The 12,507-nt window shown below is 33.9% G+C and overlaps 1 protein-coding gene across 1 annotated transcript; it reads right to left on the bottom strand.

Annotated features, from left to right (window-relative positions):
• Positions 1–551: 551 nt before the first annotated feature.
• On the bottom strand, positions 552–12,507 carry LOC110101703 (protein CWC15 homolog). Its single transcript, XM_020829702.2, has 8 exons — positions 12,439–12,507; positions 11,492–11,643; positions 11,251–11,357; positions 11,031–11,081; positions 10,832–10,919; positions 5,490–5,580; positions 1,098–1,204; positions 552–982 (listed from the first exon to the last, which is right to left on the bottom strand). Exons 1-8 carry the CDS (start codon positions 12,505–12,507, stop codon positions 859–861), a joined length of 789 nt encoding a protein of 262 aa, XP_020685361.1. The 3' UTR covers positions 552–858.

Genomic DNA, 12,507 nt, shown 5'->3' with positions numbered 1-12,507 from the left:
CTTGATTCACCTCCGAACATAAATCTTCATCCGGCCTCCGCATAGAATAAAAAAAGGAAGGAGTTATTCATTACAACCCCTTCTAACAAGAAGTTAATGAAAAAGATGAAATAGTTGATATTTTTCATATTATTTAATATGAATAAATAAATAAAAACTATATACTAATTATGCAAATAAAATAATTTTAAATTTTATGTACATAATATCATGACCGTATAATTTAAATAACAATCTATTGTTACCATACATTTCATCAAAGCAAGATATCATCAATCACCATATGCTTAATTTCCAGATTTTTGAAACTCCATACATTTTAAAATCACAATTTTCTCATGCAACTAAAATCATCAAATAAATGACTAAATGATTTTAAAAAATCCTTTAAAGCTTTGTTTGGGATAGCTTCTTAAGGCAACTTTCTACCATAAAAATTAAATTTTTGTAATAGAAAGCTGCTTTAAGCAAGAAAAAAAGTTATCCCAAACAAAGCCTAAGTCTCACATATCTGAACCCACTAGTTTTAATAATTTTGAAAAGAACTGACATTTAACATCCATAACATCACACATCACTATATTTTTGAAATTTAACTACACAATATCACATATACATTCTATAAATAACCAGCTAACAAAGACTAGAACAAACTATTACTTCATAAATTTATCTGCAAGCCATAACAGTATTTTATCAATGAGTTCAAATTTGAAGAAATGATGAAATCCTTGATTTATAGGATAAAACTATAGCTTCATAGTGATTAATGTAGAGTAATATGTAGTACAAACCAACCAAAAGATCCAAGAAAACTTCAGGACCCTGCAGGCTTCCTTCCACAGTTACGCAGAGAGATCATTTCATGTACCTCTGAAGAAATTTGCGGTGGAAGTCATTTCTGATGGTGTCGTTGATGAAACGCTTTGGCGCCTTGGTTTCTCCACGAGCCTGGTTTTTGAAGACAACATCATCGTCCCACCTGATGGGTTTGGAATGGAAGGAATTATTAGGTGGTGAGGAGGATTCAATGCAGCAAAAGAAGAATGTAATATAATATGACAGGCTTCAGAAGAGCAGATGTGGGTGTAAAGAACCTTCTTTTGACATTGAATGAAGATGAATTGTTGAGATTGATCAGCGGGTTGCCTCGCATAAGCTCGGCTTCCTTGGCCTTCAAATCCTCTTCCTGCTTCTGTCTCTCCTGAAATATTAGAGTTGGTTCTTTGTGTGAATGATTGTGCTGAAGTAACTAATAACACTGATGGCGGAAAATCAGAAATAAACTGCTAAAGGATGTCAAATAGTCAAATCCAGCATACTTTCATGGCAAATATTTAGGCTTCGTTTGGAACAACTTTTTTACTGTTTCTTAAAACAGGTTTCTAGTACAAAAGTTGAGATTTATGTACTTTAAAGCTGCGTTAAGTAGGAAAAAAGTTGCCATAAACAAAATCTTAATGACTACATTTTTCAGTAAAATATAATTAATTCGCTTATTCTATTTTCTTTATAACATACACAGTTACACACATCTTGACACGCGACCAAAAAAAGGATCGATTGAAATGCGTGACTAATTATTGGCTTTTACAAAGTTTTTTTGAGTAATCCACATAGTTCCAACTCTTTATTATGCATGGATAGACACGGGCATAATAAAAAAAAAATTGCAAGATATTAGTAGCATTGAGGCAAATGATCTCAAATTTTTATAAAGTTCTTCAACTGATGATCTCTGATTATGGCATACTAGCATACACACCAAGAAAATTATAGAAATGATATTGTTATTAGACCGCCTAAGATTGACTATGTGATGGATCATTTATGTAATACATCTCAAGTAGAAAAACTGATGCAGGACTACTTAGGCGACATGCTTATGGCTTCATTTTAGGCATTGCACAACTCTTTGATTAGAATAATTTTGGCTTAAAATTATTAGCAATTCTTACGTCAATTAAAACAAATAAAGAGGTGATTTGTGTAGGCTAATTAACATGCTCCAAGCTTTGAAATTTTCAAGATAAGTAAGACAAGTAAACAATGCAAAATAGTAGCCTTCAATTTAATCCCTAGTCTAACAACGAGAGTTAGGATGCAAAGAAAGTACACTCAAAGGCCTATAAAATACTAAGCTTAGCAAGAGCATTCGGAGCAGGCTTTCGTGAATACAATCTAACCAAACGAGAACTTAGATTTAGAAGACTTTGAATGCAAGTGAAAGAAGGACAAACCTTTGCTCAAGGAGACATGGTGATCCTTCACGACAGCAACTAATCATGACGAATATCCATGGTCCAAGAACGATGATGTTCTCTTCATAGTATGCTGGTAGAGGTCATCCAAGTCCTTCCAAAATCTAAAAAAAAAAATTCAGAGTTTTCTGGCCAAAAATCTGAGAGAAAATCTCAGGTTTCCCTAATGAGGAAGTAGAAACGGTGGGAAGAAAACGTATGCAGAGAAGCCTAGAGGAGGCTTAATGAAAAGGGAGAGATTTTAGGCGGCAGAGAGGAAACGGGTAAGGGGTTGGGCGGCGGCAATGAATAGGTGCCAGGGAACTTCTTTCCAAAATAAAAGAATTGAAATAGGCAAGAAGTAAGGAGGTTAGAGAAAATTCGGTCAAATAGAAAGAAGCAGTTTGAATTACTTCCAATTAGGTTTCTGTGGTGATTAAGAAATAAATTCAAATTTACCCACAGAGAGGGCTGACGGCATGCTTGGTCAAGGAGTAATTTACTGAGGGCAATTAAAGGCTTCTTAATATGGTTTAAGGATTTAGGAAAGTAAATAATTCTACCCAATTTAAATTTCAAATTCAAATGAGTTTAGATTATGAACTTTCCTAACATAGATTTAGTATTTTAGGTAAGATTTTAAATTTCAAATAGATAATTTTGAATTCAAAATCTGTCCACAAAATACTCAATCCCAAATAGGCAATGGAGGTGAAAGGAGAAGAGGGAATGGGGGCGGTCGGCGGTGGGAAGGTTGGAGCCGGCGGGATGGGGGGTTCGGGTTGGGTGCTCGGTCGAGAGGATAGGGAGAAAAGGATGGGATTTCAACAAGGAGGAAATCTGGTGGCTAAGTGGTTGTTAAAGACAGACAAAGAAAGAAGAAACAAAAGGGAGAAAAGAAAACGAGTTAAACAAAGAAGCCACGAACCCGACTTATCTAGGTTGGTGGGTATTGCGCGAATCTTCTTCCTCTCCTAGGAAGCTCTCTCCACTAGAACTCACAAGTTCTCACAATGCTCCAAGCAAGAAAACAAAATTCTCAAAATTCATTCATTCGTCCATTCACCTCAAAACAAAGGAAATGAGGCTATAAATAGCCAGGTACAAAGACTCAAGAAAATAAAAGACCAACTTGCCTTTTGGGCTTACATGCGACCACTCCCATGAAAGGGGTACAAAGGGAAATAATAGGGACACCTAAGCAAATAAGAAAATGCATATATAAAATAAAATACAATCATGACTCAGAAATACAAGGACTCGATCGTGGCCGTAGATCGGCGGCCACGTCACTGATAAACCTTCCACGCTGATCTGATGTCCCCATCAAAAACAAACTAAAAAACTCTGTTCAAAGAAAAAATTGTTTATATTCATAGGTCCCTAGATTAGAAGGTAAGAGATGTGAATTTGTCATTTTGGTGAGTTTACCATATATATTTGGGCGTAAATAGTAAGAGTGGTTCACTAAATGACTTGCTATCGGTTTGCTAAAAAAGTAATTTAATTTCATCCATTACAAGTGATAATTGATGAGAATTTCATAATTATCTATTTGAAAAGAATTGTAATGAACAGTGAATTAGACAGTTGCTTGGTTCCTATGACCCTCTTAGGAGGACAAGTAATCAAAAGGAAGAATACAATCTTGATGGGAATTGTTAAAATCTATGATTTATGAGTATATTATTCTAAAGTATTTCCACCATACAATAATAGTTTGAATATAAAATTATCTTCGAGAAGATGTGTTATGATCAATGTAAGAATATGAACCAAATATTTCACATTTTCATTTTCCAATGTAAGCGCTTTATGTTGAATGATTAAAAGACCAATCTTTAAAATTAGATCATAAGCCAAATGACGAAATATTTCTTGAATAATAGACTATAGCAGAGTTTTTAAACTTTCGAATAAGAGAGCAATTAATTGAAAAGAATCATTTATGTTTTTTCTTTTCTTTGGAAAAGCCAGACCATCTTTTTAAGTAGTAAGAGGCAATACCACCGGGACCACACTCCAAATATTAGAATTTACTTCTGTTTCATTTAATGAATATATTAGAAGTTATTGGCAGGATGATATAAATAATTAAATAGTGCTCAAAAGATGAACTTGGAAGACTAAAAATATGATTTTAGCATTTCCCAATTACAAAAGGAATGAGTACACAGCATCTGAAGGATTTAATCATAGAAGTATTAAGGATACGAGTAATTTGAGAAATGAGAAATATTAATATTTGAAATAGAGCCCAAAGATATGGATGAAGCTTTAAAGGATAACTTTTGAATCACTATCATATAAGAAAAGTTAAATCAATTTATTAGTAAAAATTATAATTATCCAAAGTAGAGAGAGAGAGAGATTTGATGTGAGAGTTTTTCCATAGATGTGAGTTTTGTAAAAAATAGAGTAGATGCAACCCTCTTTATTAAGTAGATTGATTAGAATATAATAATTATATGAACTTATATCAATAATATATTGCAATTAATGAATTTGGTTAAAAGTTCGAAAACATATGGGGAAAGAATTTGAAATGAGCATTAGATGAACTCAACTTCTTTCTTAAGCTTCTATGAAGCAAAAGGATGGCAGACTCATTTGTCAAAGCATTTATAAAAATGAACTTATTACAAGATTTGATATAACGAAATTCAAATCAATAAGAACCCTCATGAGTCCCTCAATTAAAATAGAAAATGATAGGAAAGGTAGATATGTAGACTCCCAAGTTTTATAAAGGGGAAATTGGTTAAGTGTTACACCTAATTACAACCTGACTTAATATCATGTTTGTTATTTTGTGTACTCAAGTTTAGGCAAATCTTAAGGAGTTTCATTTGGTTGCAGTGAACCATATAGTCAGATATTTGATAGGAGCACCTAGATTATATCTTCGGTATCCTATGAATGCATTATCTTTGATAATATCCCATTCAATTATTTTTTACAAAAAAAATCCTTCAATTTGGATAATTAAACAATTGAGATAGTTAAATAAATAAACTTTAAAGAGACAACCAAATTATATGAAACAAGAAATAGTTGAAAATATTATAAACCAGCAACCAATTCGCAGTTGTATCCAAAACACAGATCCTACAGCATGAAAAAACCATGTCTAGAAAAACTGCTGCAAATAAGCACAATTTAGTGGGAGCGTTTTAACTATTTTGCCAACAGATCAACAACATTAAATAGAAGGCAATTTTGAGAAACAGATAAGAGCTGAGAGCATACCTTGCGAAGATTCTCCTCAGCTCGCTCCTTTTTAATCAGCTCAAGCTCTGCCATTAAAGCTTCCGTGTCATCCTCATCATCATCATCATCACTAGCAAAAAGAACCAAACTTCAATCCAAGGAAATAGCAAAAGAGTGAAAAATAAATAAATAAAACCAAATAAAAGAACATTTAGTGGATTCTTAGAAAAAAATAGAATTTATAACTTTGCATGCCATTGTTATTTACGTTGGAAATAACATAAAACGATAAGACAAAGAAAGAATTAGACTGAAAGGAGTGTAAGCAACCTAATACATTCAATAGAAAGAGAATGAAAACCTTGATACTCATTAGATTAAAGCTTATTTATACTCATTTACTGAGATAACGGGTCAATCTTGAATATGAATAATGAAGTTCAACCATAGATAAAAAGAAAAAAGCTTGAACATTAACTTTCTCTTAAGGCTCATTTATTCTTGTTCATGAACTCAGATAATAACTGAATAAGCTTGAATATTGCCTGGTTGTTTATTTGCCTTAGCTAACTTTGTTTTTTTATATAGCAAGTAGCTTAACTAAATGCTCATTTATTCTTGTACAGAAGCTTTATTTAATAACTTTACGTCATCGAAACAAAAGAAACCTTAATTGAAGTACATCATTATGGTATAATATGATAGGAGCATATATTGACCACGTGATTAGATAGTATGATTTAATTATATTTTATTTCTTATTAATAATTGAATTTCAAAAAAGATTCAAATTACATACTAAGAGAATTATATTGATTTCTTTGTGCAACAATGAGTAGGTTTAGTCAAGACTTGAGTAATGCACAATTTTGGCCCCACCTCAGTAAAAATAAATTAAAGAAGATTGGAAAGGATCTTAAGACCCTATCATTTTCAATTCTGCTCAAAATGGATAAGAAAATAAATAGATAAAGAAGATTGTAATCACTCAGCTCCGCTAGGCACTTCTACAGGTCTAAGCATTGAGAAGTCTAATGGTACTGAAAATGTATCCCTGATTTTTTATGGGACACGTAAGCTTATCTCAGTTGATATTCACTGTAAACAGTTTGCAGGATGACATGCATCATACAAGGACTACTCGCGGTAAAATGGTTGTCGCTTGATAAGTGACTGCTTCTGAGGACTAAGCACGGAAAAAAGATTGTATCTTGATATGCGCCATACTTGGCCCAGGCACGGGATAAAGGTTTATAATAACTTTGTCAAATCGTAAGTGCTTTAAGCAATAAATCATATGCAAAGCCAACATTCAACCCACATTGTGGCTCCATGCAAGCACAAAATACAGAAAGTGCACCATAGACACATACATAAATAGAGAAAGAGTAATAAACTAAATGGAAAAAATAAATAACCCAAATTACAGATTTACCGAACTAGACTAAGGCTTCGTTTGTACTAAAACTGTGTTTTAAGAAGCAATTAAAAAGCCGCCCCAAACGAAGCCTAAGTGAAGAGAGACAAGGTATCCAAGCATGTGTGGGTGTGAAAAGACAGAAAAATTGGGTTATTCTTACTCCTGCAAATCTGTAGAACAAAACTTGATGTGATTCGTTTAAGCCATATAAATTTCTTTAAGTCTACAAATTTGGTTCATGCTACTCTTACTCTGAAATCAATGAGGAAAATATAAAGCTTCATCTTGTAAATTCTCATGCAAAAATGCATTTTATATCTATTTGATAGAGTGGCTAATCTAAATTAGTAGCAAGAGAGATAATTATCCTAATAGTGTTCATTTTAACAGCTGAACAAAGATTTCTTCATAATCAATTCCATTGATTTGAGTGAAACTTTTTGCAATTAGCCTTACTTTGTATCATTCAACACTTCCATCAGCTTTGTATTTCACATTGAAGATCTATATGCATCCAACAGGTTTCTTTACTTTAAGAGATTTGAAAGATTCCACATACAATTTCTTTTAAGAGCCTAGTTTTCTTCATGAACACCATTTTTTTTTTCATTCAAGTACTTTTAATGATCCTTGAATGTTGTTTTGAATTTTTATGCCTGAAAGACTAGTAGTAAAGACATATAACTTTGAAGATAGTTTGCATAAATATGAATAATCAGATGATGAAAGCAATTTATGCTTTTCATCAGAGCAACAATAGACGAGGTTAGATAATCATTGGAATTACCTTATCCTCATGAATTGATGTCAGGACTTAGGTTATGTATTGGATTTGGGTCCAGAGAAATGATTTATTTTACATTGTTGGTTTAATTATCACGTCATTTGAAATAGAGCAACCCCTTGTAGTTGTACTTAGCTCATTGTATGTTATGTTCAAAATGCTGACAGTCATATGGGTAAAGGTATAGGATTTGATACCAATAAGGTGGGATTGATATTCTCATAAAATTCACATTCATATAGAGAGCTGGCATTCTTCCCCTGAATTTGAGTTTTGGGGAAGAATGACTGATTTTTTGAGAATGTTACGTCTAAAGTGTATGTATTTTTTTTTTTTCTTTGAACTGGGATAATAACATTTCTATCCTTCTTAGTGAGAAAATTAGCTGTAAAATTTTTTTTGTCTAATTTACTTCATTGACGAGAAGAAAATGTACACAAAGGAAGAGCAATATGGCACTTTGATAATAATGGTGAAAAAAAATTAATTCTGGGGTAGGAATGGGCGAGGGTTTGGGAAAGAGTTTTAAATTTTAGGATTCTTGATGACATAATATCAATGAGAAAAGCAATTGAGAGAATAACATCCCCCAATATTTTTTTTGAAAAATTGCTAGTGATCTCATAATTGATGGAGCAGCCTCCTGAAGTATGTATAAAATGAGAACATCTTTCCAATTATCTGGAGGACTTGAACATGGATTTAAAATTGAATCTTTAAGGAGTTCGAATTTCTAAATAATTGAATTAGTTTTAGAATTATCTTTTACTAGAAAAACTTAAGGGGTTTTAGCGAGCCATCAACAAAAGATATAATCACCTAGCACCCCAAATATCGTTCACCTAAGATAAGGCCGATATGTCACTTGGATATTGACAAAAGGTTGTGAGGCTTAAGGATAATTAGGATAGGGAGGTTGAGCATGTTTAGATAACTGATAAGTTTCACACTAAAATATTCAAGATTTGTGTCGATGAAAAGAAAGAACATTTTTTTAAGAACATGAAATTTAGATGATTACAACGAAAGTGACACAATATCATTGTGATTTGATTAAAGGAAGATAAATACTAAGCATTTTTCTCTTGCCTTTAAGACTATCCTTTATAATTTAGATGGTAGAGACCATTATTTTTCTCTTGCCTTTCAGGATTTCATTTACAATTTAGAATTTAGAAACAATGATTTTCCTTCATCTTGCCAATTAACCTTCCTAACTCCCTATCCTAGAATTAATAATGAGTAGAAAGAAAAATAGTGATATAATTACTATCTTTTATAATTTTGTTGAATAATAAATTGCAGTAAAAGCTTAGGAATTAAGAGAATTGAGCTAAAGGCCATAAGTGATATTAATAGTCTCAATGCCAGTTACTTGCAATGTTGGCACATTGATAATTATCACTATAAAGTCCTTTAAACATTGATGAAGAGTTTGAAACAATGAAGCATACCATGTCAGATGATAAGAGACTTCATAATCCACAATCCAAAATTAGAGATTTTTGTTTTGAACATTGTAGGCATTCAAAATAATACATTTTTGGGCAATCACACTAATGACGATTATCCAGAAGGTTTTAATTTGAACTAGATGATCAGTGACTTGGAGAAGATTTCTTAGATATCAATGTTCCTTGGTAGGAGGTGGCACCAATATAATATTCTTTATACAGCCATCTCATATTTAACAATCATCATGGTTTGAATAAAATAATCCTTAGAATAAGAATGATGAAGACATAGAATTCTGAAAGAATGTAGAAGATAGAGAAGACAAGTGTGGAGGACAGAGAATAGAGGAAGTTAAAAAAAAAAACTTGCTTGAGTACTACATTGAAAACTTATGATAGAACCATAGAAGAAGACAAAAACTTATTTTTTTATATTGACAAAATAGACGGGCACACAATTTATTGGAGATACAAGCCACCTAGAATAGACAAAATGCTAGTAAAATAAATAGGGCATGATAAAAAGGGAAAGGCAAGAAAAATATAGCTTTTCAACTGATAAAAAAAACTAGAAATAAATGCATCCTTGAAGGACTGCGTATGGAAAGCAGAACCACCTGGACTTTTGACCTAGGATGATAATCAAGAGAAAGAGTTGTTCTGATCATGTAGATTGCTTAATTAGGTGGAGGAGTTGTTGTTAATTGGTGTACGAGAATTCAGCCATAGACGGGCTACTTGTCAATAGTTGGCCGTAGGAGTAGAACTTCACAGTTAATCCAAAGTGCTATCTAAATATCATGTTTATTTTCCTTTCCATCCAAATCAATAAGACCTCTTAGTTTCATGCACCTTTCTATTAAAGAAACTCCTAGATATATTCTTGCAAGTCAAATCACCTGAGGGTGAACAATATCTCCACCAAAAAGCCCCTTCGAACATTCATATATTTATATCTGTAAATTAAAGGGTGTAGTACAGACCTCCCCTGATTCTAGAACAGAAACCAGCCCATAAAGCAACTTCTAATAATAGAAGTATTAAAAACCAACAACTTGAAGCTTCAGTCCTTTTCCTGGCCTCACAAAGGTTCCAAGGTAATGGGTGAACAGGTAACTTGGCAATAATATCAAAACAAAAACAAAGGCTTTCTTTTTACATAGATACTTCAAAATGAAAGAAATGCATACACAATCAAGGATGAAATAAGACACTTGAAAGTAAATTTCAAAGGTCCAAATCTATAAAGGAGCCAGAACAAAATCGTTAGCATGAAGAGGACTTTTTTTAACTACAATCAGTTAAGGCCTTCTCCAACTGAACTCCAAACGCATGAATAGCCTCGCTCGCGAGCTCCAACCGAATGGCAAAACTTACGGTATTTGGTTGTAGGTGAACAGTGCGACTGCGTTATTTTTCTATCTCTACCGGATTTGCCGAAGAAACGTGCGAAAGAGGAGAAAGACGGTTATCTTCTGCAAAGGGCACAAAATAAAGTTCGATTGCAGATGAATCACACCATTTTTTTAGTTTCACTGCATTTTGGAGTGAAAAATGTGATTTTCGGTTGGAGATGCCCTAACTAGGTTCAAATTGGCAACATAACATATGCAAAAGCAGAAAGCAATCTTCTTAATTAAACTCCAGGCAACCATTAATAGATTCAAATAATAGTATAGGTTTAAATAGGAAAGTTTCTTGAACATTGGACAAGGATGCTCACCTCTCATCGTCACTTTTAACTTCAACGTCAGAATCATCAGCATCTATACTCCGGGGAACAATACGGTCCTCCACATCTCTTTTTCCTCCTGAATTCAAGTATGTGTGATGACCTCAAATAAAACAATTAGATCATATTGCTCAAAATAAGATAACTTTTTTTAATTAAAGATAGCAGTCCTTGTTTAAGCAGTTCCGACCTTCAAGAAGAAGCTGCCCTGTCCCTGATCCTTTCCTCCTATCCCTATCCTCTGAAATCACAATAGAAAAATTATGCATTAAGTAGGTGACGAGAGACCCAAGCAATATAAAAGAACAGCAAAATACCGCAATCTAATGACAGCGTAAAAAAATAAATTTTTAAGCTTGCAGAGTAAATTGAGAAATGCACAAAACAGAATTTCCAAAAACCTCGCATACCATTATAAGATTTGTCTTTGGAGGAAAAATGCCTCCTTTCTCGTTCCTCCAACTCTTGTCGCAGGTTCCTCCTCTGCACCTCATCCTGGGTATCCTGTCCTTCTTTTCTGCAACAACGAAATCACCGATCATCATCAGAAATACAGGACAAAACACTTCCCATCGTAAAAGAAACAATATGCATCAGATCTATATTCAAGATAAATCTAAGATTAGGGTTCGCTGGATAAAGAAAATAAACCTCGGTTTCAGCGCTGTATGAGCAGCGAGATCCCTGGAGGAGTATTTTTGCGATGGGCCAAAAATTCGCGTTCCCCCTTGTTCATTTCCCCCCTTCGCCGGAGCCCACGTCGGTGTTTTCCGCTCGAGGTCTGCTCTAGCCGCAGGAGATCGCTGAGACGCGAAATTTCAGCCGAAACGAGGATTTCGTTCGATCGTAGCCGTTGGGATGACTTCTTGATTTAGAAGATAATATAAAGTCAAACGGCCTTTAATTAGGATCAAATTGGGCTGAATCAGGACAGGTTTGGCTAAAATCGGGTTAAGCTTGAGTCCAAATTTGGCTCGATTCAAGTCGAATTTGGTTCGAGCCGGTGCGACGAAATTAATCATACAAAAATGAATTTAAAATAACGATCAATTTAAATCAAATCAGGTACGACGCGATGAAAACTAACTATTCGAGTCTAATCGAACATGTTCGAGTCCGATCCGGCTTGAATCGGGTCGGTTCGAGCTCGAATTGGGCTCGACGGGGTTCGATTAAATCGATCAAAAGGGCTCGAGCACATTCGAGCCAAAATCGAGGTCAACAAACGGACCCCCAACATATACGGAGAACAATGGGTGAACCATATATGTTGGCGTTGACCTTCCTAACTCTAGGAAGATACAACTTTAAGGTCGACCAAAGAAAGCTGTCCTTAAGAAAATACAGTCAACTAAATGAGAACAAAATCAATAAAGAGAGAGAACAAGTCAATCATCCGTCCAACCAAAGCGGGAGGATAGGAGAAGGAAATCTCACACTCACACGAGCAAAGTCGAAGTGAGATTGCGTACGATTTCCTTGCATCAAGAATTATCATTTTATTGGCATGGCGACTCATCCGAGTCAAATAATAGAGGAAATTATTTGGAGCTATTTGATTTCCTTGATAACCATAATGAACAAATATAAATAGTTACCTTTACACATGCAAGCTCCAATTTAAAGTTAACTTCACCAAATGTCCAGAAAGAAATTTGTTGTGTCAT

This window comes from Dendrobium catenatum, unplaced genomic scaffold (assembly GCF_001605985.2).
Source record: "Dendrobium catenatum unplaced genomic scaffold, ASM160598v2 fragScaff_scaffold_772, whole genome shotgun sequence".
NCBI lineage: Eukaryota > Viridiplantae > Streptophyta > Magnoliopsida > Asparagales > Orchidaceae > Dendrobium > Dendrobium catenatum.
This window is presented reverse-complemented; position numbering and strand designations above follow the sequence as displayed.

What these genes read in the sequence shown, in the direction of transcription:
- LOC110101703 (XM_020829702.2), bottom strand. Translation starts at nt 12,507, where the DNA reads ATGACACAACAAATTTCTTTCTGGACATTTGGTGAAGTTAACTTTAAA. An exon ending in CAAAGACAAATCTTATAATG is followed by an intron (nt 11,082 to 11,250) that starts GTATGCGAGGTT and finishes TTGTGATTTCAG; the next exon opens with AGGATAGGGATAGGAGGAAA. An exon ending in AGGGCAGCTTCTTCTTGAAG is followed by an intron (nt 10,920 to 11,030) that starts GTCGGAACTGCT and finishes ACTTGAATTCAG; the next exon opens with GAGGAAAAAGAGATGTGGAG.